The 22,175-nt window shown below is 45.1% G+C and overlaps 3 protein-coding genes across 8 annotated transcripts; all 3 read left to right on the top strand.

Annotated features, from left to right (window-relative positions):
• Positions 1-1,325: 1,325 nt before the first annotated feature.
• aamdc (adipogenesis associated, Mth938 domain containing) lies at positions 1,326-3,465 on the top strand. Of its 4 annotated transcripts, none has more exons than XM_086193179.1 (4): positions 1,326-1,548; positions 2,309-2,448; positions 2,547-2,642; positions 2,825-3,465. In XM_086193179.1, the coding sequence occupies exons 1-4, from the start codon at positions 1,530-1,532 to the stop codon at positions 2,963-2,965; spliced, it is 396 nt and encodes a 131-aa protein (XP_086049305.1). In that variant the 5' UTR covers positions 1,326-1,529; the 3' UTR covers positions 2,966-3,465. The 4 variants fall into 4 exon arrangements, with proteins under 4 accessions (XP_086049305.1, XP_086049307.1, XP_086049306.1 ...); XM_086193181.1 differs by lacking the exon at positions 1,326-1,548 and adding an exon at positions 1,656-1,737; XM_086193180.1 differs by lacking the exon at positions 1,326-1,548 and adding an exon at positions 1,658-1,741.
• Positions 3,466-3,997: 532 nt separating this feature from the next.
• On the top strand, positions 3,998-13,984 carry LOC147240375 (tubulin beta chain-like). Its single transcript, XM_086192488.1, has 5 exons — positions 3,998-4,173; positions 9,129-9,237; positions 10,244-10,354; positions 10,575-10,819; positions 11,051-13,984. Exons 1-5 carry the CDS (start codon positions 4,117-4,119, stop codon positions 11,861-11,863), a joined length of 1,335 nt encoding a protein of 444 aa, XP_086048614.1. The 5' UTR covers positions 3,998-4,116; the 3' UTR covers positions 11,864-13,984.
• A 189-nt stretch (positions 13,985-14,173) lies between these two features.
• On the top strand, positions 14,174-22,098 carry fbxl6 (F-box and leucine-rich repeat protein 6). 3 transcript variants are annotated; one of them, XM_086194151.1, is made up of 10 exons: positions 14,174-14,304; positions 15,298-15,950; positions 16,281-16,439; positions 16,611-16,674; positions 17,093-17,224; positions 17,495-17,602; positions 18,000-18,113; positions 20,216-20,447; positions 21,342-21,585; positions 21,757-22,098. In XM_086194151.1, exons 2-10 carry the CDS (start codon positions 15,424-15,426, stop codon positions 21,884-21,886), a joined length of 1,710 nt encoding a protein of 569 aa, XP_086050277.1. In that variant the 5' UTR covers positions 14,174-14,304; positions 15,298-15,423; the 3' UTR covers positions 21,887-22,098. The 3 variants fall into 3 exon arrangements, with proteins under 3 accessions (XP_086050277.1, XP_086050278.1, XP_086050279.1); XM_086194152.1 differs by having other exon boundaries at positions 14,177-14,304; positions 15,368-15,950; XM_086194153.1 differs by lacking the exon at positions 14,174-14,304 and adding an exon at positions 14,461-14,661 and having other exon boundaries at positions 15,368-15,950.
• Positions 22,099-22,175: the final 77 nt, after the last annotated feature.

Here is a 22,175-nt window from a genome sequence, read left to right as displayed (position 1 = left end):
TCTGATTCGTCATCGTAAGCTTTACTGGTTGATTATCTTCCCCAGAAATAAGTTGGATAGTCGACAACCATAAGATTCTGACTTTGCGGGTTCCAGATCTTCACGTCTATCAAACTCTTCTCAGGAAAGAACCGTCCGGCCTGGCGAGGAGTTATGAAAGTACTTATCATCATGGTGGTCATGGCGGGCCAAACATCCCCTGACCAAACAAGATGGTACGCACTGTGACGACTGTTACTGAGATGCAACTTAAAAAAAACTGAGGGAACATTTTCCAATCCCTTTTTTTTTCTAAGTTTTGTGAGCTTGATGTTTGTTTGTTTGTTTGTTTGTTTATTTAAGTTGGTAAAACGTAATATGATTAGGTTGACCTGATGCAACAAAATTAAGTAGAATTTACAAAAAAAAAATGTTCCAGAATTTAAGTTCGATAAATATGAAAGAAGACAGCAGACTAGTTACACCAGACCTAATTAAATTAAGTAATATTTAAAATGAAAACTAAAAAAAAAAGAAGACTAGAGTTACTCAATTTTAACAGCATTAGCCAAAGCAGTTTCCAAGTTCTACATAAAATAATTACTAAATAATAATAAGACAAATGACAAAATTTGGAAATTTAGTCTGGAAGTTATGTGACGTGCTTGTGTAATAATTTAGTAAACTTAAATATCATTTTATCTTCAGCACAGATGAGAAAAAACATGCTAATTATTAACTAGGTGTCATAAGTTGATATTACTCTTTTATGAGGCCAACTATGAACTAATGATCAACTTTTGATCTTCAAAAGGCAGCAACTTTTGAAACCCTACTACTACTACTACTACTAATACTAATACTAATAATAATAATGATAATAATAAAATCTGTTTTTCCCCATTTGTCTCATGCTCATGCTGTTGACCTCATGGTCTTAACGGTGTTGAAGAAATCGTGCCTCTAACTTGTTCAGTCGTTGAGTTTAACCAGAGATGAAACTGACGTTTCCAACTAACTTTTGTGTTGCTCAGTGACACAAAAAGAAGAGAAGAAAGAAATCTGCCTTTCGTTCAGAGGTTGTAGGTTCAGTCTTAATCACAGACGTTTGCAGACTAACACAGAAAGGCAGACTCTCTTTGTCAGCTTTGCCGCTAAAGACGTTCTTGAAGGGTAACCAACTCTGGGTTTTCCTTTGAGCGCCTTGTCAGATGCGCCCTTTATTTTGACGTCTTTCTTGTGTGAATACAGAAGGATGCAGCTTGACTAGACAGCCAAACCGAGTTATATTAGTTTGGAGTTTTACACAGTGAAAATGCTGCTATTATAAAGCTAAGCTACCACTCTGGCTGAGCTAGCACCCTGGCTAAACATACACCTTGACTAAGTTAGGACCTTGGCTAAGGTAACACCCTGGCTAAGCTAACACCCTGGCTAGGCTAACACTCTGGCTAAGCTAACACTGATTGATAGTCCGCCATGTCTCTGTACATATGACTTGGAAGTCCAGCTACAATTAGACTGACATCATTTTATCACTCATTAGTGAAATGTTCCAGTCCTTCAGATGTAAGTATTTTGACATTCATATGAACGTCTAGATAATCATGTGTGGACTTTACTGTTCTTGTAGCAAGTGAAATGTGTCGCATGTGTTAAATTCGTCCTGCGGGGGGCAGTAAGGCGGAGAGTAGCGTCAACACTGTTAGAACATAAGAAGAAGAAGAAGAAGCGGTAGCAGTGGAGGAGGAAGCGAGAGTGCGTAAGCAGCTCTCGTTACTGTAATATTACTGAAATGTCACGGAACTTTTCAACTCTGTAGAGGTCAGACTTACTGCAGCAACGGTCTCCGATGTGTTTTATAAGTTTTTCGGGTGGGGGGGTTCAGGGGACTTCGAGGCACAGGAATAGCTTCCGCTCAGCCATGGTGTCGAGCAGAGCTGCCAGTGTTGCTAAAAGTGTTTACTTCTCCTTAGATGTCCGCACTACTAATGTTAGATGCCCACCAGAGTGACGTCATCCCCAGCAGGCCCTCGGTGGTGGCGAGGCGACATAGTTTTATAATTTGAATGACAGAAAAAAACAGGGAAGTGCAGAGATGTTCGTGAGGCCGAACGCTTCCTTGGTTTTGTTAGTGGTTAAAGTTTAAGCTGAGAGTTAATTAGGGTGTCAGCTGCATGAATATTTGGCTGATATCAGCGCTACTGTTGTTTTTGTCTACATTAAACATAAGCCAGCATGAGTTTCAGTATTATTATTGTTGCATTATTATTAATTTCATTGGCAATATGACTGTATGTCTGTGTGTCCCTCCTTGATTGGATGACAGCAAACATCATGTCCTCTCCGGAGATCGCGTCTCTCTCCTGGGGCCACATGAAGGTGAAGGGATGCTCCTCCAGCTACAAGGACTGCAAGGTCTGGCCTGGAGGCAGCCGCAACTGGGACTGGCGGGAGACTGGGACTGACGTGGGTGCAAGATAACGCATGTTTCAGTATCATGACCTAGAGACGCACACGTCCCTCTACCTGCGACGGCGCTCATTATTTGAATTTTCCCACCCCAGCATTACCCAGGTGTCCAGCCTGCCGACCTGGAGGAGGTGCTGAAGAAGGGAATTGACTTGCTGGTCATTGGCAGAGGCATGAGTGAAGCTCTGCAGGTAAACGCTTCTATAATCAGTCTGATTATAACCCAGAGGTTAGAATCACCACGCTTTTCCTCTGGCTGTTGGTCAGGGGAGCTCATGAAGATGCCAACTCCTGGGTTGGCCCGTGAAAACACCTCAATCACTCGTTTGTTGGAAGGCTCTGAGTTCATTCGTGCCACCATCTCTGCCCTCAGGTTCCTTCCTCCACTCTGGACTTCGTTAAGCAGAAAGGCGTTGATGTCAAAGTCCTGCAGACTGAAAAGGCCGTCGCTGAATACAACAAGCTAGCAGCCAAGGGGGCAAAGGTCGGCGGTGTCTTCCACTCCACCTGTTGATGCGGCGACTGCCTCACCAGAGAGCCTGTTGTTGCCCTGCTGCGTAGCTCCTCAGCGTGACTGCAGATATGACGAATAGAAATGTTTGTGGGTTCCTGAGCATTGGGCTGGATGAAGGTGATGCTTGTCACGCCAGACGTTAGTAAATGGATGATTTTGAGCAGTTTTTGCTGTTGTTAGCCATCAGTCACCATTAGCTTTGAGTTAAATATACGTGACTGGCTCTCCCTGACCTCTTAATTCACAAAGAGGAAATGCAGGATGGAAAAGTCTTACTTTGTGAGCTCAAGACTTGCTAGTACTAGAGTACTTGAAGGGCAAAATACATTTTTGGGTTAAAGTATTGATTTAAGCTTATGCTACGTACTTTAAGGAGTGCGTGTTTGGAGGTGGAATGAACATATGGTGGGTGAGCTCTACCTGAGTTTACATTTGAATGTGATTGATTCTCTTCTGTGCTCCAAATACAAATAAACACTTAACGTTTTCTAAAAAAAAAACGGTTGTGTGTTGCTTTTAGCCGGCGTGACGCATCACTGTTGATGTTCATTAGTGTGAGCTGGAAGGTTCAGCACTTTTAACCTCTCTGATTTCTTAAAAAGGTTCAAACTGACCATAATGACACATTTTGGAAGTCAAAGGAAAATATAGTCTGTATATTGTGTCTATTGTTGATACTTAATATAATAGATGGGCTCCAGCCCCCCCCCCCCCATGACACTTAACAGCTTTTTATTTTGTGTTTTCCTCCACATATGTGAGAAGAAGGTTCTATTCTATTCTGTTCTGTTCTATTCTATTCTTTTCTATTCTGTTCTATTCTATTCTGTTCTGTTCTGCATCGTTTCAGACAACCTCCAACGGGGCAGTGATGACGACACGGCGCTCTCTCTTCTTTTCCGGTCCTTGTCTTTGGCTCTGGGAAACCCCTTTTTTTTCTCAAACTCCAGCCAATCAGCGCCGAGCCTGCCACAGCTGCAGCCAATGGCGTGCGTGTGTGACGCCTCCTCAAGCCGCCTTGCCCCACCTTCCGGGGCGCAGTCGGCTTCATCCACTCTGCGGGAGATAGACTGTTGTTGCGTGTTTGCCAAACGAGCTTCCCCACACCGCCTCGTCTCCACTGTAGTACCGTCACTAAGTCTCTGTCCATCATGAGGGAAATCGTGCACATCCAGGCCGGTCAGTGCGGCAACCAGATCGGTGCGAAGGTAAGAAGAAGTAGAACCGCATTAACTTACTATCATCATGAGTATTATTTTTGCTAATGAGTGATTCAGAAAAGTTAGCTTTAAAACGTTTTTCTTTGTTTTACCGCACTTGTCGTCTTTTCTGTTAACCTTAATTTTTTAATGAAAATAGTAATGTGGCACTTATTTACATCAATCTCTTTATTCTTATCTTAAAAAGTAAAGAACCACACGTTATTTCTGTGTATCACCAGCAACCAGAAAGCAGCCGGCCTTTTGTTAGCACCTCCTACTTAATCCCCTGTTAAACACGGACCTGGGAAACCCAGGCTCAGTTTTCACATTTTGGAGTTTTAAGACTAAAATATTGAAGACGAGCACCAGAATCACTGTCGGTTTTATCGCCAGGGTGAACCTCATTATCCAAAGAAAAGCTTAATCTCAGTTAAGAAGGACTTAATTCATCTATTTTGGTGTCAGCTGCCCTTCTGAAAAGGAGCGTTGTGCTAATTTAGCTCACTACACGAATATAAAATTATTTATATAAAAAGATGCCATTTAACTGGCAGCTAAAGAAGAAGTCCAGTGAAAAGCTTTCTTTAAATTGTTCTGTCGGTTAAAACGAGACAATACAAAATGCTACAAGACCAAGATGACCAGATTATTAGGGTCATGAGGTCACCAAGAAGTGAAGGAAAAGTCTACCTAAGTAAGCCTTTACAGGATTTAAATACTGTATGGAAGTTTTGCGAGAAGATGCCAAATAAAGCTCCAAATTTCACTGCACTTAAACTCCATGTGAGCTATGAAAGGGTCCTGGAAACCCTGGAAAACTCATGGAACTCAAAAACGGTCATTTCCAGGCCTGGAAAAGCTTCTTATTCGTAAATGTTGCGCTTCACAAACGAGATCCTATGGGGTTCAGTTGAAAAGAAAAATGACTTGAGTGAAAGTTTTCATGTCACAGTCTTTCATTGATTGCGTGGTGGTGAGCGTTTTCCTCGAGGGCAGGACAAAGCCGTGGAAATTTATCGCTGAAAATATGAATGAGATTTCCGGTTCTGGTAATTTATTTATGTTCATCGGCAGATCGTGTCTGAATACTATAAGAATTCATACATTTGGGAGTTTCTCAAGAACCCCAGATTAAAGCCGCTGATCCGTGACAAATGGGGCTGGCCGGGCTTCAGCAGACGCCGGGCCAGCTGCTGTCTTGGCCGCCCGGTGAGCTTGATAGACTCTTTGTCACTGAGGGGGAAAACACGTGAGAAGAGGGTGAAAAGAAAGGAGAGATTTGCTGAGGCAGAGATGAGGGGTGGGGGGTGGGGGGTGGATAACAAGTGGCTCTGTGTCTGCTCTGAAAGCACAGATGAGATCATCACCAGTCAGTGTGTCAGATGAACCCCCCCCCCACCCCCAAACCACCGCCCTGACAAACACGTGGACGTGCATTCGTTCAGGTGTTATGGTGGAGATCAGTGTTGTCTTCCAGCAAGCCTTTAAATGTCATGTAGGTTTTTGAGTCTTGGGTTCCCGGAGGCGTTCGCCGCCTCCCTCCCTCAGCGCGTCAATGCCCCTCTGTCCTCTCCTGTCGGGTCCAAACTGCTGTTGCAGCCTCCGACATGAAACACGTCAAAATAACGCCTCACCTGTGAATTAAGAATAGCGGCTGCTGCACGACTGAGATGTGCTTTTCGCTATGAGAGAATGTGAATTCGTGGACTTGACTGTCCGGTGATTTGTTGAACAGAAGTTGAGTTTTGAAGGCGATCTTTAATTTCATTCGTGAATCCAAGATAAAGACTTTCTCTAACCAAGACATTTATGTTGAATACATGCATTTTTATTCATATGTTGCTCTCACACAGCCGGCCTGGCAGGTACATTGGGAGTGACTCAGGCGCCATTTGGCAGTGAGGACTTGTGTCTCCGAGGACTTGGTCAGGCTGAGGTCAGCCTGGGTTCGTTCCATTAACCAGTCAGAGGCTGAGTTGTCTGGAACAGAAGTTCAGTCGTTTCCCAAATTTACATTCTTCTTATTGTTTTAGTCCCTTAATGGAATTTCCACAAACATCTTGGTAACCCGTTGCTATGGCAATCCCATTGAGGTGAATTCACGGACAGCCAAAAATAGTGAGCGTAATGCTAATGAGGATTAAAAGTTAGATTGTCTAAGAGGCGCGCGCGCACACACACACACACACACACACACACTTACTGGTTAGCACAGGCACTGAACCTTTTATAGGAGTGGACTGACTTCCCTTCATAAAAACAGCCTAATCCTAACCCATTGACTCCCAACCTTCACCAGGAACTCAGAAAACTATGTTTTGCTGGCCCTCTCCCAACAACTCAAAAAACAATTTACACATGAATATTCAAAGTCTTGATGTCATAAACTTTCATTTATTTACTGACTTAGTTTTTCACTTTAACTTTCGTGGTTGGATTCCTCAAAATTAAGAACTGTATTTTGCCTTTCAAGTTGAGGTCCTGCGATCCCCAAACACTGTTTTGTCGCTCCATTTGCTGAAAGAGCCAGGCAAGAAGCCACAAAGCTAATTCATGGCTGCCCGGTGGATATGGAGCTTTACGTAACCAGCCAACAGAAAAACTGTCCAAAAAACGGCAGTTTGCAAACTCTCAGGCGCATCATCTGGTAATCCACGTCGTCTTCATGCAGCCATCTGCTCCGTAACCCACATTAGGCTCAATACTTTGGTTTGGGCCAAAAACAGCCTAAAATAAGCCATTGTTTGGCGCTACCGCGAGCAGGCGTGAGTGAATTGTTTCAAGTGAATACACCAGCTGGTCACGCTGGATGCTACCGTGAACGTGGAGGGTTTTAGTTGCTCTTGAAAGTTTGTAAATTGATGGGGGTTTTTTTTGCTCCTTTTTAGTTGGTCATTATTAGCTTCAAGCTAACTATACGTGAATGGCTCTGTCTGGATTCTGGATTCACAAAGACGTGATGTAGGAGGGGAAACACACACACACACAAGCACGCGCACACACACACCAGCTCAGTGGCACTCACACTCGTACTCCCTGGCATAGATTAGGGTCAGCTGACTGAGCTGGTGTGACAGTCTGTGCTGTTGTCTTAACTGAGTTTGGCGTCAATGTCTCAGCCTGCAGAAACGAGGTTGACGGACCCCTCAGAGGAAGCTCTGCTCTCGCTAATGCAAACAATAGCAGCGCTAAAGCGGCGGAGGCCAGGAATCTGTCAGAAAAACGATAAAAAGGTGCGCCGTCGCTTGTGTGGCTGATTGCCAGGTTCAGGAAGTGCACACCAGGACGGAGGTGCAACAGAATCCATCAGGCTTCCTGTCTCAAACACTAAACTGGATAAAAAAGTGTTGCAAGAACACATTTGTGCATAAGAACGTTTCTTGAATGATTGCCCGTTGAGGCTGAATTGAGAATGTAGAGCGTTCCAACATCGTAGCACGCGCGTACATGAGAAATCCCCGGATTAGCAGGAGTCTCTCGGTCAGCACCACTGACCCACAGTGGGATGCGTCGCCTCAGGTTGCACCACGGTGGACTTTGAGGCAGGCATTTCTGTTAATACATAACTTTGTGTGGTTGTAAATGTACTTCAGGTGAGATATTAATACACAAACACTGATTTGAAATAAAAACAATAAAACGCGCCTGTTCGCAAACGCTGTTGGCCATCTTTGCTCTTGGTGGCCGTCACTTTCCAGTAGTTTCGATCTTACTGTGCGTGTCTGGGTTTTTCTACATTCTGGAGCATATAGAAGGAGGGAGAAAAGAGGCCTGTGTGTGAGCAGTTTAAAGTCCAAGAGCGTTCAGATGTAAAACACCAGACGGCCCATCAGAACCAAGCTGTAAAGTCCTCCTCAAGAGCCGCGATGGCTCCGTCTGGAGGCAGCGACAGCGTTGACTTCCCTGTGATTAAATCCTCCCACAGGTTTAAACAATTTAGTGTCCCAAAAAAAAAAAAAAGCGACGTAGTTGAGCTTGAGAAAACAACCAGACCAGTTGTGACTGGGTTTTGTGGTGTTAGCGATATCAAAGTGCTTTCAGATGAATGGAAGAGGATTTTCTTGCTGCTTTTTTTTTTTTTCCATCTTTCCCAAATTATTTCCAGCTCTATTTGTCTTGCCACTTTCCCAAGGCCTTGAAACTCCATATTCTCCTTGTTGAGCAGTCTCCCAAGAGCAGAGGCTCAACGTTTTCCTGAGGATTGCATGTCGGTGCAACTGTGGTTAATGTGCAACTGTAGCAGAGGACTTCAAACAAATGCGTAGAGTTGTTTTCAAGCTCCTTATGTCTGCCGCGGCCTCGTTCTAGCCCTCGTCTGGACGTCGTCCAGGGGTCAGAGTGATCCAGTCGCTTCACGCTCGCACACTTAAACACAGTGCAGCCAGTGCAGCTTCTAATCAGCACAGAGATGGAGAGCACTGATCCGACTTCCAACCTTTCTTCCCCACGTTCAAAGAGACAACGTCTTGCTGCATGTTGCCGTTTTTAGGCAGTCTTGTGACTGCAAAAGGTAATCGGATCAGCTCGTCCCTGGCAAACATGGAAAACTGAGGAGTGACTGTGTACCTGTGGCGGGATTCCACATCTGTGACTGAACGATGCTACGCAGCATTTTATCAGCTGCTAACTGCAGGTTCTCCATGAAAACCAGAAAAGGTCGTTTCTAGTGAGGGATCTGAGGAGGCCATGTTGAAAGTGGAGTTTTATTCTGTCCGTTAGCTGGATTATGCCAAGATTTCCACCAAACTTGGTGGAGGGATCTAGAAAGAGCCAAGGAAAGAGCCGTTACGCTTTGTTGCTGATTAATCGTAGCGCCACCTGGTGGCGACAGGAAATCACCTCTTACACTTTGGAAGCAGACAAACTGTCACACACACGCTTGTTATTAGCAGCAGCACCGTTCTCACTGTTAATGATGCTGACTACTGATGGTGTGTGTGTGTGTGTGTGTGTGTGTGTAGTTCTGGGAGGTGATCAGCGATGAGCACGGCATTGACCCAACAGGAACCTACCATGGAGACAGCGACCTGCAGCTGGACAGGATCAGTGTGTACTACAACGAGGCCACAGGTGGGTGGATGCTGCTGAAGGGGGGGGGGGGAGGGGGTCTGTTGAAGCCCCCTCTCCCCCTGGTGGAGAAACTGGCTCATTGCTCAAGCGAGGAATGAGATGTTGACATATCAGATTTCCATTTGTCATTCCATGTTACATTAAGAGATTGAACCCGGCCCTATTTTTCCAATCGTATCTCGGATAATTCCCGATCATTCCTGTCTTCCTGTCTGGCGCCAGATTCTGACACACAAGGAGCTTGACTCCCTGATTTGATTGAATTTGCTTGCTCATGAACCAGGAGCTGCACATGTAGAGATGAACAGCTAAAACAAACTGACGGCGTGAACGGTGACTACATTTGATGTCACTGTTACAACAACAGCGCTCACGTCTCGTTTCCTCATGTCAGAAGTCAAAATCGGCATTTAGTCCGTTTGAATTGAACCGCTGGTGTAAACAGTAACAGAACTTAAAACAAGAATAACAAGAGAGGAACCGCTTCACCCCCCCGACCTGGTGATCCTCGCCCACGTCCAGAGGAACCCGTGTGCTGTTGAGCTGGAGTCAGAACACAGTCCCACCATGATCTGACCCAATTACAGCGAGCAAACCAAGAGGATTATGAGCTGTCTGCACGCACGCCGTTTGTTGAGATGTAAACAAAACCACTGATTCTGTGGGGGGGGAAACTTGCAACTCTGCTCCTTCACACACACACTTTCATTTAAAAATCTAGTCCAGTTGAATTTGAGCACCGGAAAACCGACAGGGATGAAAGATAAGACAAATGAAACGTGTCAGTTTCAGTTTGGTCGTTTGAGAAGAACAGGGAGAAATCGCACGAGCAGGAAGAGCAGAGGCGGACCTGCCTCCTTGGGCAAAATGCGTTGTATCTGCAGTTTTAGAATGTTTGACTCCATCTTGTGGCCTTCTGTGGTACTACAAGTGGACGTCAATGAACTGAGGTATTTATACCTCACGTTCTATGGTTTTATCAACACAATCATTCTCGTGTTTGTAGGGGGGAAGTATGTTCCCAGAGCCATCCTTGTGGACCTGGAACCAGGCACCATGGACTCGGTGCGCTCCGGACCTTTCGGACAAATCTTCAGACCTGACAACTTTGTATTTGGTGAGAACTCAGTGCTGCTCCATCGGTCACATGGGCCTCGCAGGTCCACTTATTGACTCAGATGACGCTTCAAAACAGTTCGGAGAGATTAATGTTGGCTTTTGATGGTAATTCTTGCAGTGGGGGGGGGGGGGTACATAATTTTTTATACTCTTCAAATGAAATGGAATCAACTTGTCGGAACACAACTGACAACTTTCTTTTTCTTTGTTAAAACAAGGTCAAAGTGGGGCAGGTAACAACTGGGCCAAAGGTCACTACACGGAGGGAGCTGAGCTGGTGGACTCGGTTCTGGACGTGGTGAGAAAAGAGGCTGAGAGCTGCGAGTGTCTGCAGGGCTTCCAGCTCACCCACTCCCTGGGAGGAGGTACCGGCTCCGGCATGGGCACCCTGCTCATCAGCAAGATCCGAGAGGAGTACCCCGACCGCATCATGAACACCTTCAGCGTGGTGCCGTCTCCGAAGGTAACACATCCAAGTGTGTGTGCTGAACAGCTGATGTGTGTTCTCCCGTTTGTCAGCAGACACTGAAAACTGTGAGTGCGTTCGAGTCTCAGCTGGTACATTGAGAGCTTATTTATTAGTTTGGCGCCACACTGGTGAAATGGTTTCTGATCTCAGACAGCTACACTTATGACGTATCAGTGACTCTCTGCGGAGCATCTGGGTTGTGACGTTTCCTCGCCGTGTTTCCAGGTATCGGACACCGTGGTGGAGCCGTACAACGCCACGCTCTCAGTCCACCAGCTGGTCGAAAACACAGACGAGACCTACTGCATTGACAACGAAGCCCTCTACGACATCTGCTTCCGCACCCTCAAACTCACGACGCCCACCTACGGCGACCTCAACCACCTGGTCTCCGCCACCATGAGCGGCGTCACCACCTGCTTGCGTTTCCCCGGCCAGCTCAACGCGGATTTGAGGAAACTGGCCGTCAACATGGTGCCCTTCCCACGTCTCCACTTCTTCATGCCCGGTTTTGCACCTCTCACCAGCAGGGGCAGCCAGCAGTACCGCGCCCTGACCGTGCCCGAGCTCACCCAGCAAGTGTTTGATGCCAAAAACATGATGGCGGCGTGCGACCCTCGCCACGGGCGCTACCTGACAGTGGCTGCTGTGTTCCGTGGGCGCATGTCCATGAAGGAAGTGGATGAGCAGATGCTGAACGTGCAGAACAAAAACAGCAGCTACTTTGTGGAATGGATCCCCAACAACGTCAAGACGGCCGTCTGTGACATCCCGCCACGTGGCCTCAAGATGGCCGTCACATTCATCGGTAACAGCACCGCCATTCAGGAGCTGTTCAAACGCATCTCGGAGCAGTTCACCGCCATGTTCCGCCGTAAGGCCTTCCTCCACTGGTACACCGGCGAGGGCATGGACGAGATGGAGTTCACCGAGGCAGAGAGCAACATGAACGACCTGGTGTCCGAATACCAGCAGTATCAGGACGCCACGGCGGAGGAGGAGGGCGAGTTTGAGGAGGAGGTGGAAGAAGATGCTTAAGAGGGCCGGAAAAAAAACCTCAAGTCCAAATTTATCATCAAAAAAAAAAAAAAAAAAAAGGAAAAATTGTGACTTGAAATGGAAGAATGTAGCAGAGAGTAAAGAGGGCTGCAGAGAGTGTGATGGAGCAGAAATAACGGAGGGATGAAGTCAGGATAAGAGATGGAGGCAGAGAAGTGAAAGAAGATGCAACATACAAGACCAAGTTCACGTGCCGTGGTTTACAGTTCAACATGACGCCATGTTTGGCCTCCCAAAGTCTCTTCCATACAAAGACCCTGTGTGGTAGCAAACACACACACACACACACACACACACATCGTATACTTGACCTCCATCAGCTCCTCTCACCATCCATCACCACCTCCAACCCTGTTTGCTCCTGAAGGGTTCATATTTCGAGAAGGTAACACAGTTAGCAAAGTAGCCCATGGAACAGTTCTGAGTCCCGGAGCAGCCGTGAAGAGACACAATACATGTTGAGGCCGTAAGATAGAACTTGTTCCCGCACAGTAGCTCGCGAAGGCGTTGAAACGGTTAAATTAAGAAAACAAGTCATACCTTGTGGCTACTAGTTAATTAAGTTGAGAGAACAAGTCTGCATTTTACCGTCCTGAGACACTGTAAACTGGAGCACAGGCAGTGTTTCATGGCTAAATTAAAGATCGAAGTGAAGTATTGCACTTAGAACTCCCCGAAAACTACCTTGTAAATTTTGCCAAATAATGACTTCTTGCACAAGAAACTGCGTTTTACATCGGAATATTCAAATGTCTGCACTTAGTAACTGAATTTCGAGCAGTCGGGAAGATCCAGCGCCAACGTTTTAAAATGAGCTTCAGAAATGTGAAATTCTGCAATTCCACGTCCAGTGTTTTTGGGTTTGTTTTTTTTAATTCATCAGTATTCATTGTGTTTGTTGTTAGCTTTCTCTCCGGTTGAATGTGATTTTAGGTCGTAGGTGCGACAGCATGGCGTCCTCTGTATCTTCATAGTGAAAATCAAAATCAGGTTCAGGGGCCAAAACGCGTCACCTTGATTGTTTTGTTTCCGTCGTGAGTGACCGCTTCTACAACATCCCCGCCAATTCCAGAGTACATTTTGTCTTGGAAATTTACTTCAGCAAACACGTTGATATCAAGTTTTTTATTTTTGCGATATTGTGACGTGCTTCAATGCACTGACCTTGGTTTTAGCGCCACCTACTGGTTTTCATCTCTTCTATTAAGATAAAGACGCAAAAGGTAACTCCATTAGACTGTCGCTACTTTTCCCTCTAGTTCGTTTTCAGAGTGAGAGTCCGTGTTTTCTCACGGTTTTATTTTGTTCAAATAGCACAAGATAAATGTCCGAACCAGTTCTGCTACATCTGCCAGAGGCCTGTTGTCATGGAAACGACGCAATGGTAGATTTTCATGGTTCGATTTCCCCTGCGGGTTTTTCCTCAGACGCCAGCCAACGTTGTGAGGAGGACGCAGTGAAGCCCTGTGGCGTCAGTAGCACCGTGTTAGCATTAGCTGGGTTCACTTCCCATTCCTCAGTGTTTGGATGCTGAAGGCTCGGAGCGTCTTCGAACCACGTGTCTACCAAATACTGACTTTTTAGAATTCAGATTTGCGGGAAAGAAATGACAAAAGAGCGTTTTGTCTGACCTCCAGCGGCTTTTGGAAGCATTTGAATCTCGATGTTCTCAAACACAAAAGGATCAGATGTCCCTTTGGAAAGAAGTCAGGATGAAATCTCCAATCATGAGAATAAAACGAAGGAGGCAAAACATAGACTTTTACTGTTTTCGTGCATCTAAACTTGAACCTGGGTTGAGAATGATGCTTTATTCAGCACCTGTGTCGTGGTATTTAATTTCTGACTCCATGAAACACATAAAAAAAAGGCAGGTTTTGACAGAGATCAGTGTTGAGCTAAATGTGTTTTTTGTTCTGTGAATGTTTACACTCTGAGCCACTACATCATGTATCCACATCACGTTGACCACTACTGTCTTCATGTCTTTGCTCTTTTTTCTTTTTTTTTTAATTTCCTGTGAAACAACTTGATTTGTACTTCCAGTGACTGAAACCTGTGGAATGAATAAAAAGGCATTTGTCTGAGGAAAAAAAAAAATACACCTCCACTTTGTGTTCTTCTTATAAATCGAATAAAACACTTGAGCATGACTGGCTAACTGCTGGTTAGCTTAGCATGAGTGGCAGTGGAAAGGAAGTTAAGCATATCTTTGTCTACATTCATTATATGGAGAAAGTGATCAAATCTGACTGGGTCAGCAGGGGTAGGAGTCTTTCCAGTCCAGAAGGTGGCGCTAATGCGCTAGAAAGCAACCGCCATTGCGCGAAGGAAGAAGAACCACTCACTGAAGCTCGTAGTGGATTCTGGGATCGCTCAGCTTGAGCTGCTGGGTGGGTTTGTGACCTGAAATACTCTGGGTAAGAGCTTCTGGTTTTTGTTTTTGAGGGGGGGTCGATATCAATTTTATGTTTTTGTGTTAAGTTATAATGCTGCGTGCAGGTCTGATGGCTAACTCAGCTAACAGCTAATTGTAACCCACCGATGTGAGCCAGCTAGCTAACACGTTACCTTGTCCTCCTTGATTCATCGCCAGTGTAAATTGAGTGTTTTGAGGTAACCCATCACCAGCTTCTTGGTGAAGTGCATCATTTTGTGATTATCCTCTTCCAAACATGGAGAGTGTGCGCGCAGTTCTGTTGTAAATTGCAATCGAGGAGGTGTCGGTGGTGGAAACTCACTGTGCCAGCAGGAAGAGCATTGGGCTTTTATTTGAAGTAGGTTTACTTCATATTTCGGTGCAAATTGCCCTCTTCGTTAATTCCACACATTTAAGATGAAGAAGCATAAGTAAATTCGTAAAGCTGAACCTGTCAAATATTTATCTCCAAGATGGAGAGGGGAAATTCTGTCCGACTGACGTGATGTAACAACTTTGGACATTTATTGTTTCGGGCTGCAGGTTTTGAAAACAATATCTTATTGCAGTTGTTTTGATTACAATAGGATTTACAAATTTTCACGGTATTTGCACTGAAGCTGTCGTTCCAGGGGTAGTGGTGTGAGTTCTGTGGGGACATTTATCAATATATGTCAAGATATATCAAATAGGTTTTCTTAAGTTTGTGAAGCCGGGACACCTCTGCAGCACCGCAATATTTCATTTGAAATGCTCTTTCGGCTCATAATTCGCCTTTGAATCCTCCCTGTAATTTGATAATATTGCAGCAGTCCATATTTCCAGTTTGATGAGATTTTAGTCTTGTTGTCGTTGCCGTTCTCTGACCAGCTAATTAGTTTAATTGCACCTCTAGATTGCAAAGGTTCCTGATATTAAGTGGTCACCGTGAGCTTCTGTCTGATTGGTTCTTCTGCCTGTGTTTTGAGTCCATCATCTTTGTTCTTATTGGCAGTTGTAACAAACCAAGGACATCAAATCGCCCTCATCAACTGAGACGGATCTGAATCTGCTTCCATTTCCAGACGCTGCTATGTCACTGCACTGTCTTGGGATCAAGCTGGTGGCCAGTTAGCAGGACATGATGGATTCCTCTCAGGGGGAAGACTCCCCCCACAGTGAGGGGCGTAAAGACACTGCAGCAGGCACATCAAATGCATCCGGACAAGGAGACAACAGGCCCAAGTCGATGAAGAGGAAATCTGGTGAGCCAAAAGAACGCAAAGCAAAGAAGCCAAAGAAAGGCCGCGTCCAGAGGTCTGCTGGTCCTGGCTACACCGTCCACCAGGGGGAGGACATGCTTCTGGTCATATCCAGTAGCACGTCTCAGTACGATGGCTCAGTCTGGGCTCCCAAAAAGAAGGGTAGCAAAAAAAAGAAACTAAGCAAAGGAAAAGGGAAAACTGTTCAAGTTAAGAAAAGAAACACAGTTGGTGCCAAGAGCAAACTGGTGAAAGCGCCGGTTACTGAGGAGAAGCAGGTTCCTTTGTTGTTTGAGCCGGAGAAAGCAACAGACCAGCGATGGGCTCAAAGTCTTCCTGAGGAGGTGCTGATCAACATATTTCAGCTGGTGGTGGTCCAAGATGGTGCAGTTCCATTCCTCTGCAGGTAGGGGGCCTGTTCATAGTTCCTACCATCTGCATGGGGTCCAGCGTACCAGGGGAGATTTGTGGAGGTGGAAGGTCAAGAGATGAGGAGAGGACTTTTGGGGGGGGGGGGGGGGGGTTGCCTTAACAATTAATTTACAAACTAAGTATCAACATCTCTGTTAACATTTCTTCTGGTTATTGAATAAGTGTTGATGTTCTAAGAGTTTTCTGCATCGACATCAGCAAAATCCTACCAATGCTCCAATAATATGGCTTCGTATCAGAGCTCGATTACTGCAGGGGCCTTCATTCACGTCCTTCCCGTGTGTCTGCCGGGTCTCTGCTGCAGGGTGGGCAGAGTTTGTCGTCTGTGGAACGTTGCGGCCTCAAGTCCGGTCCTGTGGCGCAAAGTGACTGTGAGTTACTGCTGGATTGCTCCAGGAAAAAGCCAGCTCCCGAAAACTGAGGCCAAGATAAAGGAAACGTTCAGCTGGCTGGCACACAACAGGTCTGCATGACCAGCTTCGGCCTGGAGCTGTCAGATGCTATGAGCTGAAAGAAGTGGCACTATTGTGAACATCTTGAAGAAAAAATTGTGGAGAGCAAAACCGTTTATTTACCTCATTGTCCCAGGGTAGGAAATGAAATAGAAAAATAATGTTTTGTTTTAATTTTCTAGATTCTCTCAGCTGCGCGAATTCTCTCTCCATCACTGGACGAAGAATGTCAACTATGCAATCGATGTGAGTCTCTCAGACGAAACAGTCATCCTCCTCTGAATCTTTAGGCTATGGCTCAATGACCAGCAGAAGAATCAAGCTGAGAAAACAACATTTTTCAAACATGTAATTATTTTACTCACAAAATAATTAATACTTTTTTCGATGGTTGTCTTACACTTTAGACAAAACAATGAATGGAGGCTGTGCTCTGCAGGCGGCTCAATACTGACGGCCCATTTGGCTGCTTGTCTGTCTCAAAAACATGGAGACAGTGATGAAACAAACCCTAAAACCTTGATGTCATGAAATGTTTCTGCGTGTGTGTGACCAGAGTATTAACTGATAAATACGTAAATGTATTATTTACAAACTTGAAAATACATCTCTGATCAGGTGGTGTAGTTTAACCTTTACTTCTGTTCCCTTCTTTGTGTGGCAGTTGGTGTCACGGCTCTGCCCTCACCTCGGCTCCCTCACGCTGTCCTACTGCACCGGCCTGACGGAGACGGCCTTCCACAGCCTCGGCCTGCACAGCCGCTCTCTGCAAAGTCTGAATCTGCAGTATACAGAGGTAGACCCGTGACACTGGTTAGCCCCGAGATCAGCAGCTTTACAGCAGCGTAGCTGTGGGTGGACATCATCCAGCTGTCACCTCTCCTCTCCTCTCCTCTCCTCTCCTCCCCTCTCCTCTCCTCTCCTCTCCTCTCCTCCCCTTTCCTCCCCTCTCCTCCCCTCTCCTCTCCTCTCCAGCAGCATCTCGCTCTCAATATTAGACGATGTGATGTCACAGGAATTGTTTCCTCGGCTCAGCAGACTTCTGAAAAACTTCCTTTTGCTGTAGTTTCAGGTTGATGGTCTCCTCGGGTACCTTGAGAATCACGGAGTCCAGATCAGACACATTCTGTTCACTCACGGCCTGAAGAACGACCGCCTGCTGACCGCCATCACCGTAAGCCCCCGGGTCTCCCACGCGTCTCCATACTCGGTCCCTCCTGGATCCTGCACTTTGTGACTGTTGCATCTAAAAATGCTTGATTTTGCAGTGGCTTTTTTTTTTTTTTTTTGCAACAAAATTTTTTAGGATTAAAAAAAAAAAATTAAGTAATTAATTAATTTGGTTCAAGAATGAGTTTAATACAACTTTCGTGAACTTAAAATCCAGTGCGGTTGCCCTAGCGACGAGCCCGAAGTGAGGTGCGTCCACGTGCAGAGAATGATTTATTTGTTATACGCCAACTAACGTGTAAATAGGAGTTCCTACAGCTGCTGCACATGTAAACACGCTACTGAAGGTTCCCTAGAACACGGGTAAACAGACACCAAGGGTCGTGTCCTGCTGTTTTCAGAGAGGCTGCTGTCCAGACCTGGAGTTGTTGGAGGTCAACACCAAACTTGACAGTAAAGACTGTGAACTTCCTGTTTGCATCCAGGCTCTACAGGTCGCTTGTCCCAAACTCAAGGTAATGTTTCAGTTCCATTCCTGTCTACGCTCTCCTCCACAGTGCAGAGTTACTAATGGAGAAAACTCTTACTTTGAAAAATGAGTCTGATGAAAGAACCCCTTTGTCTTCCGCTGATCCCACATTTGCACTCCTCACGTTCCCTGGATGTGATGCCTGGTTATTTGTTCACTCATTCATCAAGTACTACATCAGTATCAGTCGGAAAACCTCTAGGCTTGGGGAAGTTTTGGAATGATGAGTAAAGCTGGAAGAAGTTGGGAAAAGTCAGAAATTTGCTTCACAAACACGTCTAGATTAAAGGTGTGGAAAATAATCGATATTAATCGATGCATAGATGTGCATGTGCGCGATGCGAGTGCATCGGCTCATTCACTGGGTGTGATGCAATTGATGGGTGAAATCTAGATTCATCTCGATGCGTTGGTGGGTATCGGTAAAATCCGATGCAAGCGCCGTTTTCTTCATGTTAAACTTCACCCCATCTGCTGTTCCCCAGGAGCTATGCATGCACCATCATTACTTTGCGTATTGTATTGAATACGGACGGAAGCCGTGAGGCACAAACAATACACTACTAGTAAAACAGCATGGACGTTCGCGCGAACAGCAGCGAGGAAGCTTCTATATTTAATGCACCCGCAACGTTTAAATCGTATGTTTGGAAACACTACGGATTCGCAAAGAAAGACGGAAAGCGCGACAAAACGTCCGTCATTCGCAAAGAATGCCGCGTTAGGAAGCCGTACAACGGCAGCACGACAAACATGCAGACCCACTGAAGAAGAGTGCACCACATCACCGACAAGTCTACCGCCACCTCCCCGCTTCCCCGTCTAGTTCCTCGCCGGACACCGGAGAAACATTGATTGCACTGTTGAAAAAGTCCCTTTAGGTTACTCATTGAGTGTTTAGTTGTTGCTGTGTACTGTACTTTTACAGCAGTAATTATTGTTTAATTGTTTTTCTCTTTTATTGTTGCAGAACTCACTCAAATCACTGATTCTCAGTGGCCAGTTAGAAAGTCAACTCTAGCAGTTTGGCCGACGGTGTCATGGCCATTGAATGGTTTACTTGCACCATGTGAGGCCGTGCATTAGTTGTTCAATAATGCACTGTAACATGACCCGACTAGGACAGAGCTCTTGTGTGATGTAGGTTTGGGATTGGAATCCTTTAGGATTTTATTGATTCAGATTCCTTAACAGTTGCAGGTCCGTCTAATCCGTGTAACTACAAAACGGAACCCAAAGGACACTCATGGGTTCATTTGGCTCTATTTGTAGACTCAGAATTATGATGGTCCTTGAAATTTAAAAGTTAGAGAACCGCTGCTATTGTGATTGCATAGCCGATGTGAAAGTGTGAGGAAAGTTGTTGCTGTTTTAAGATGGCAAAAAGAATTTGCATGAAGTGGTGCATAGTAAAAAAGACAAACAGCACTTTTGTTGAATTTACTGCCAGGTGCCCATCAGGAATAAAGCCAAATCCTTTCTGTCGTACCAAACTGAATTCCATTTTTTTTTAGGGCCTGAGCCAGAGGGTACTTCATTTTCTTTTTTTTCTTTGCTTATTTGCATCATGTTGAATCGCATCATATCGCAACAAATTGCATCATATCGTATCGCATTGACTTGAACTAAATGATTATTGCATCGAATCGCATTGTGAAGAGGGTAAATCGTATCGTATCGCATCGTATCGGCAGAAAATTATAATTGTTAAAAGTATCGTATCGCTGGCAGTGCATCGAGATGTGTATCGAGTCGTCCTCAGTGCTGAGATTCACACCCCTCGTCTAGATAAGAAAATATGTGGTTCAGTTAAGATCAGCTGGATCTACGCTGGCGTGCTCTAACCCACCTAAATTCCTATTTCGTGAATGAAAGCACATAGCGAGTCTTTGATTTTAGATGAATACACTGCAAGAAACGGTAACATTAATTTTTCATTCGTTTTTATTTTTTAGTTGTACACAGATGTTTTCAGAGAATGTGTAGTCGTGGAAACGTGTTGGTGACGTGTGTGTTAGCTCTGTGTGAGGAATCAGGGTAGAGTCTGTCTTCACCGCGCCCATCCTCGACACTTGTCCATCCCATCAGACCTTCCGGATGCTGAACGTCCGACCTCTGCACAAGACCATGCGTAACGGTGCTGAATCAACCCCAGGCTTCCCTCTGCTGGAGGAGCTTTGTATTGCAACCACTTCTTATTCCTACATGAGCGACAAAGACTTGTGGGACATTCTGTTCGGCTCCACCAGGCTGCGGGTGCTGGACCTGCGAGGCTGCTCTCGAATCACTCCCTCTGGTCTGGCAGCATTGCCTTGTCTTGGTAAGTCACGTGATCTTTAGTGCATGTTGGGGTGATGCAGGTAATGGGAAGTTCAAAGGTATTAGATTTTAACTGTACAAACATGAAATCATGGTTTTGAACCACAAAGGGCTGGTATTATTTCATCAGTTACAATTATGCTTCAAGAAACAAATGGAATTGGAGTCTCTTTCTAATCGGTGTGAAAAGGTTTGTTTGGAGGGTCAACAAAGAAAGGGTGAGCTTTTTTTCAGGTTTCACTTTGCATTTGTTACAATTTGGGGTTTAAAAAATAGGATATTTCTAATCTTTATTTGAAATTGAATTGAAAATTGTAACCCTGCACAGTCCAGGCCATTTTGGGACACGAAAAAAAAACCAGAAGGTCTTTTTTATTTTAAGATGTCCACAGAAGAAATTGTAGTCGGATTATAAAGCTTGCACAAGGGCCTAATAATTTATAAAAAGGTATAAAAATAAGGAATGAAGAAGCATGTTGCATCCACCTGAGATGGAAAAAACACACCCATGTCTTCTGAATTTGTGAGATAAATGTCTCATAAAAATAAACTCTGTTTTTCTGAATCGATGAAAAGGGGGCTGCCTTCTTAACAGCCACAAAGTCCTGAGGTGACGGCAGCTGTGTGATTTAAAGCTCTGAGCAAATGAATCTGGATTATGTAAACGTGCGGGACGTCTTTGCGTCCTCAGGCTCTTGAGTAGGGCTGAAAACATTGTCTTGGGATTTCAAGTCATTTCCCTTATTGAGAGAGAGAGAGGGATTTTTGTTCTCTCAGCTGACTCCAACATGCTTCCAAATGCTTTAAGTAATAATGTTGAATTGATTTAGCAGCTACTTAGCTGTGCCTTCGAGAGCCATTTATGAATCGGTGCGTCCCATTTCTGTTTTGGCAGAGCTGGAGTGTTTGTTCTGGGGACAGTATTTTAGCAGCCATGTCGGCTCGTCCTCAACTAAGAAGGGTCTTCATCTGGTCACTCAGAAGTGGAGCCAGACGCTGCAACAGCTTGACATCGCCAATCAGCTCTTCTCTGAGGAGGACCTGGAGACGGCAATGTCTCATCTTGCTCAGGCGACGGATGCAGAAACCCTCCGTTCACTCAACCTCAGCGGGACCCGAATTACACCGCCAGCCTTAAGGTAATCAGGTCACCGCTTCCCACTCTTTACTGCAACATTCTTATTCACGATGAATAAAAAAAGACAATGTGTGTGTACAAATTTGAGGGTGAATCGAACACATTTGGGTTTTTGTAATCCCGAGCGCTATTATTTTGGTGGTATTGAAATATTGTCCTTCTGCATTTTCAGGCCAATCATCGGCTTAATGACAGCTCTCAATTACCTCAATCTCTCCTCCTGCCGTTACCTCCCAAGAGGACTGAAGAGAATTTACCGCGGCCAAGAGGACATTCGCCGGCTGCTTGACAAGCTGGAGTAGATCTGATGCTCTTTTCACGAACCACCAAATGAAAAACAAGACATGCCCGGCTGACTGCCTTTTATCTTTGGGAATTCCTTGTGAAGACCACAGTACCAGCCCTGCTCTGTTTAAAAACGTTGCGGGAATTTTGTTACAGTAATTTGAGGCAACAGTTCTTTTTAAATACTGTAAATTTGAAATTTCATGTAAATAAATGTTTTTCATTTCAATATGGTGTTGTCACTTCCTCCCACTAGAGAGTGCTGTAGGTTACAGTAGCAGAGGGACCACGGAAGAATCAGTCTTG

Source organism: Aulostomus chinensis, chromosome 22, assembly GCF_037954235.1.
Source record: "Aulostomus chinensis isolate RoL2024-O1b breed Wild chromosome 22, RoL_Achi_v1.0, whole genome shotgun sequence".
NCBI lineage: Eukaryota > Metazoa > Chordata > Actinopteri > Syngnathiformes > Aulostomidae > Aulostomus > Aulostomus chinensis.
The sequence above is the reverse complement of the archived record's forward strand: the minus strand, read 5'-3'. Positions and strand labels throughout refer to the sequence as shown.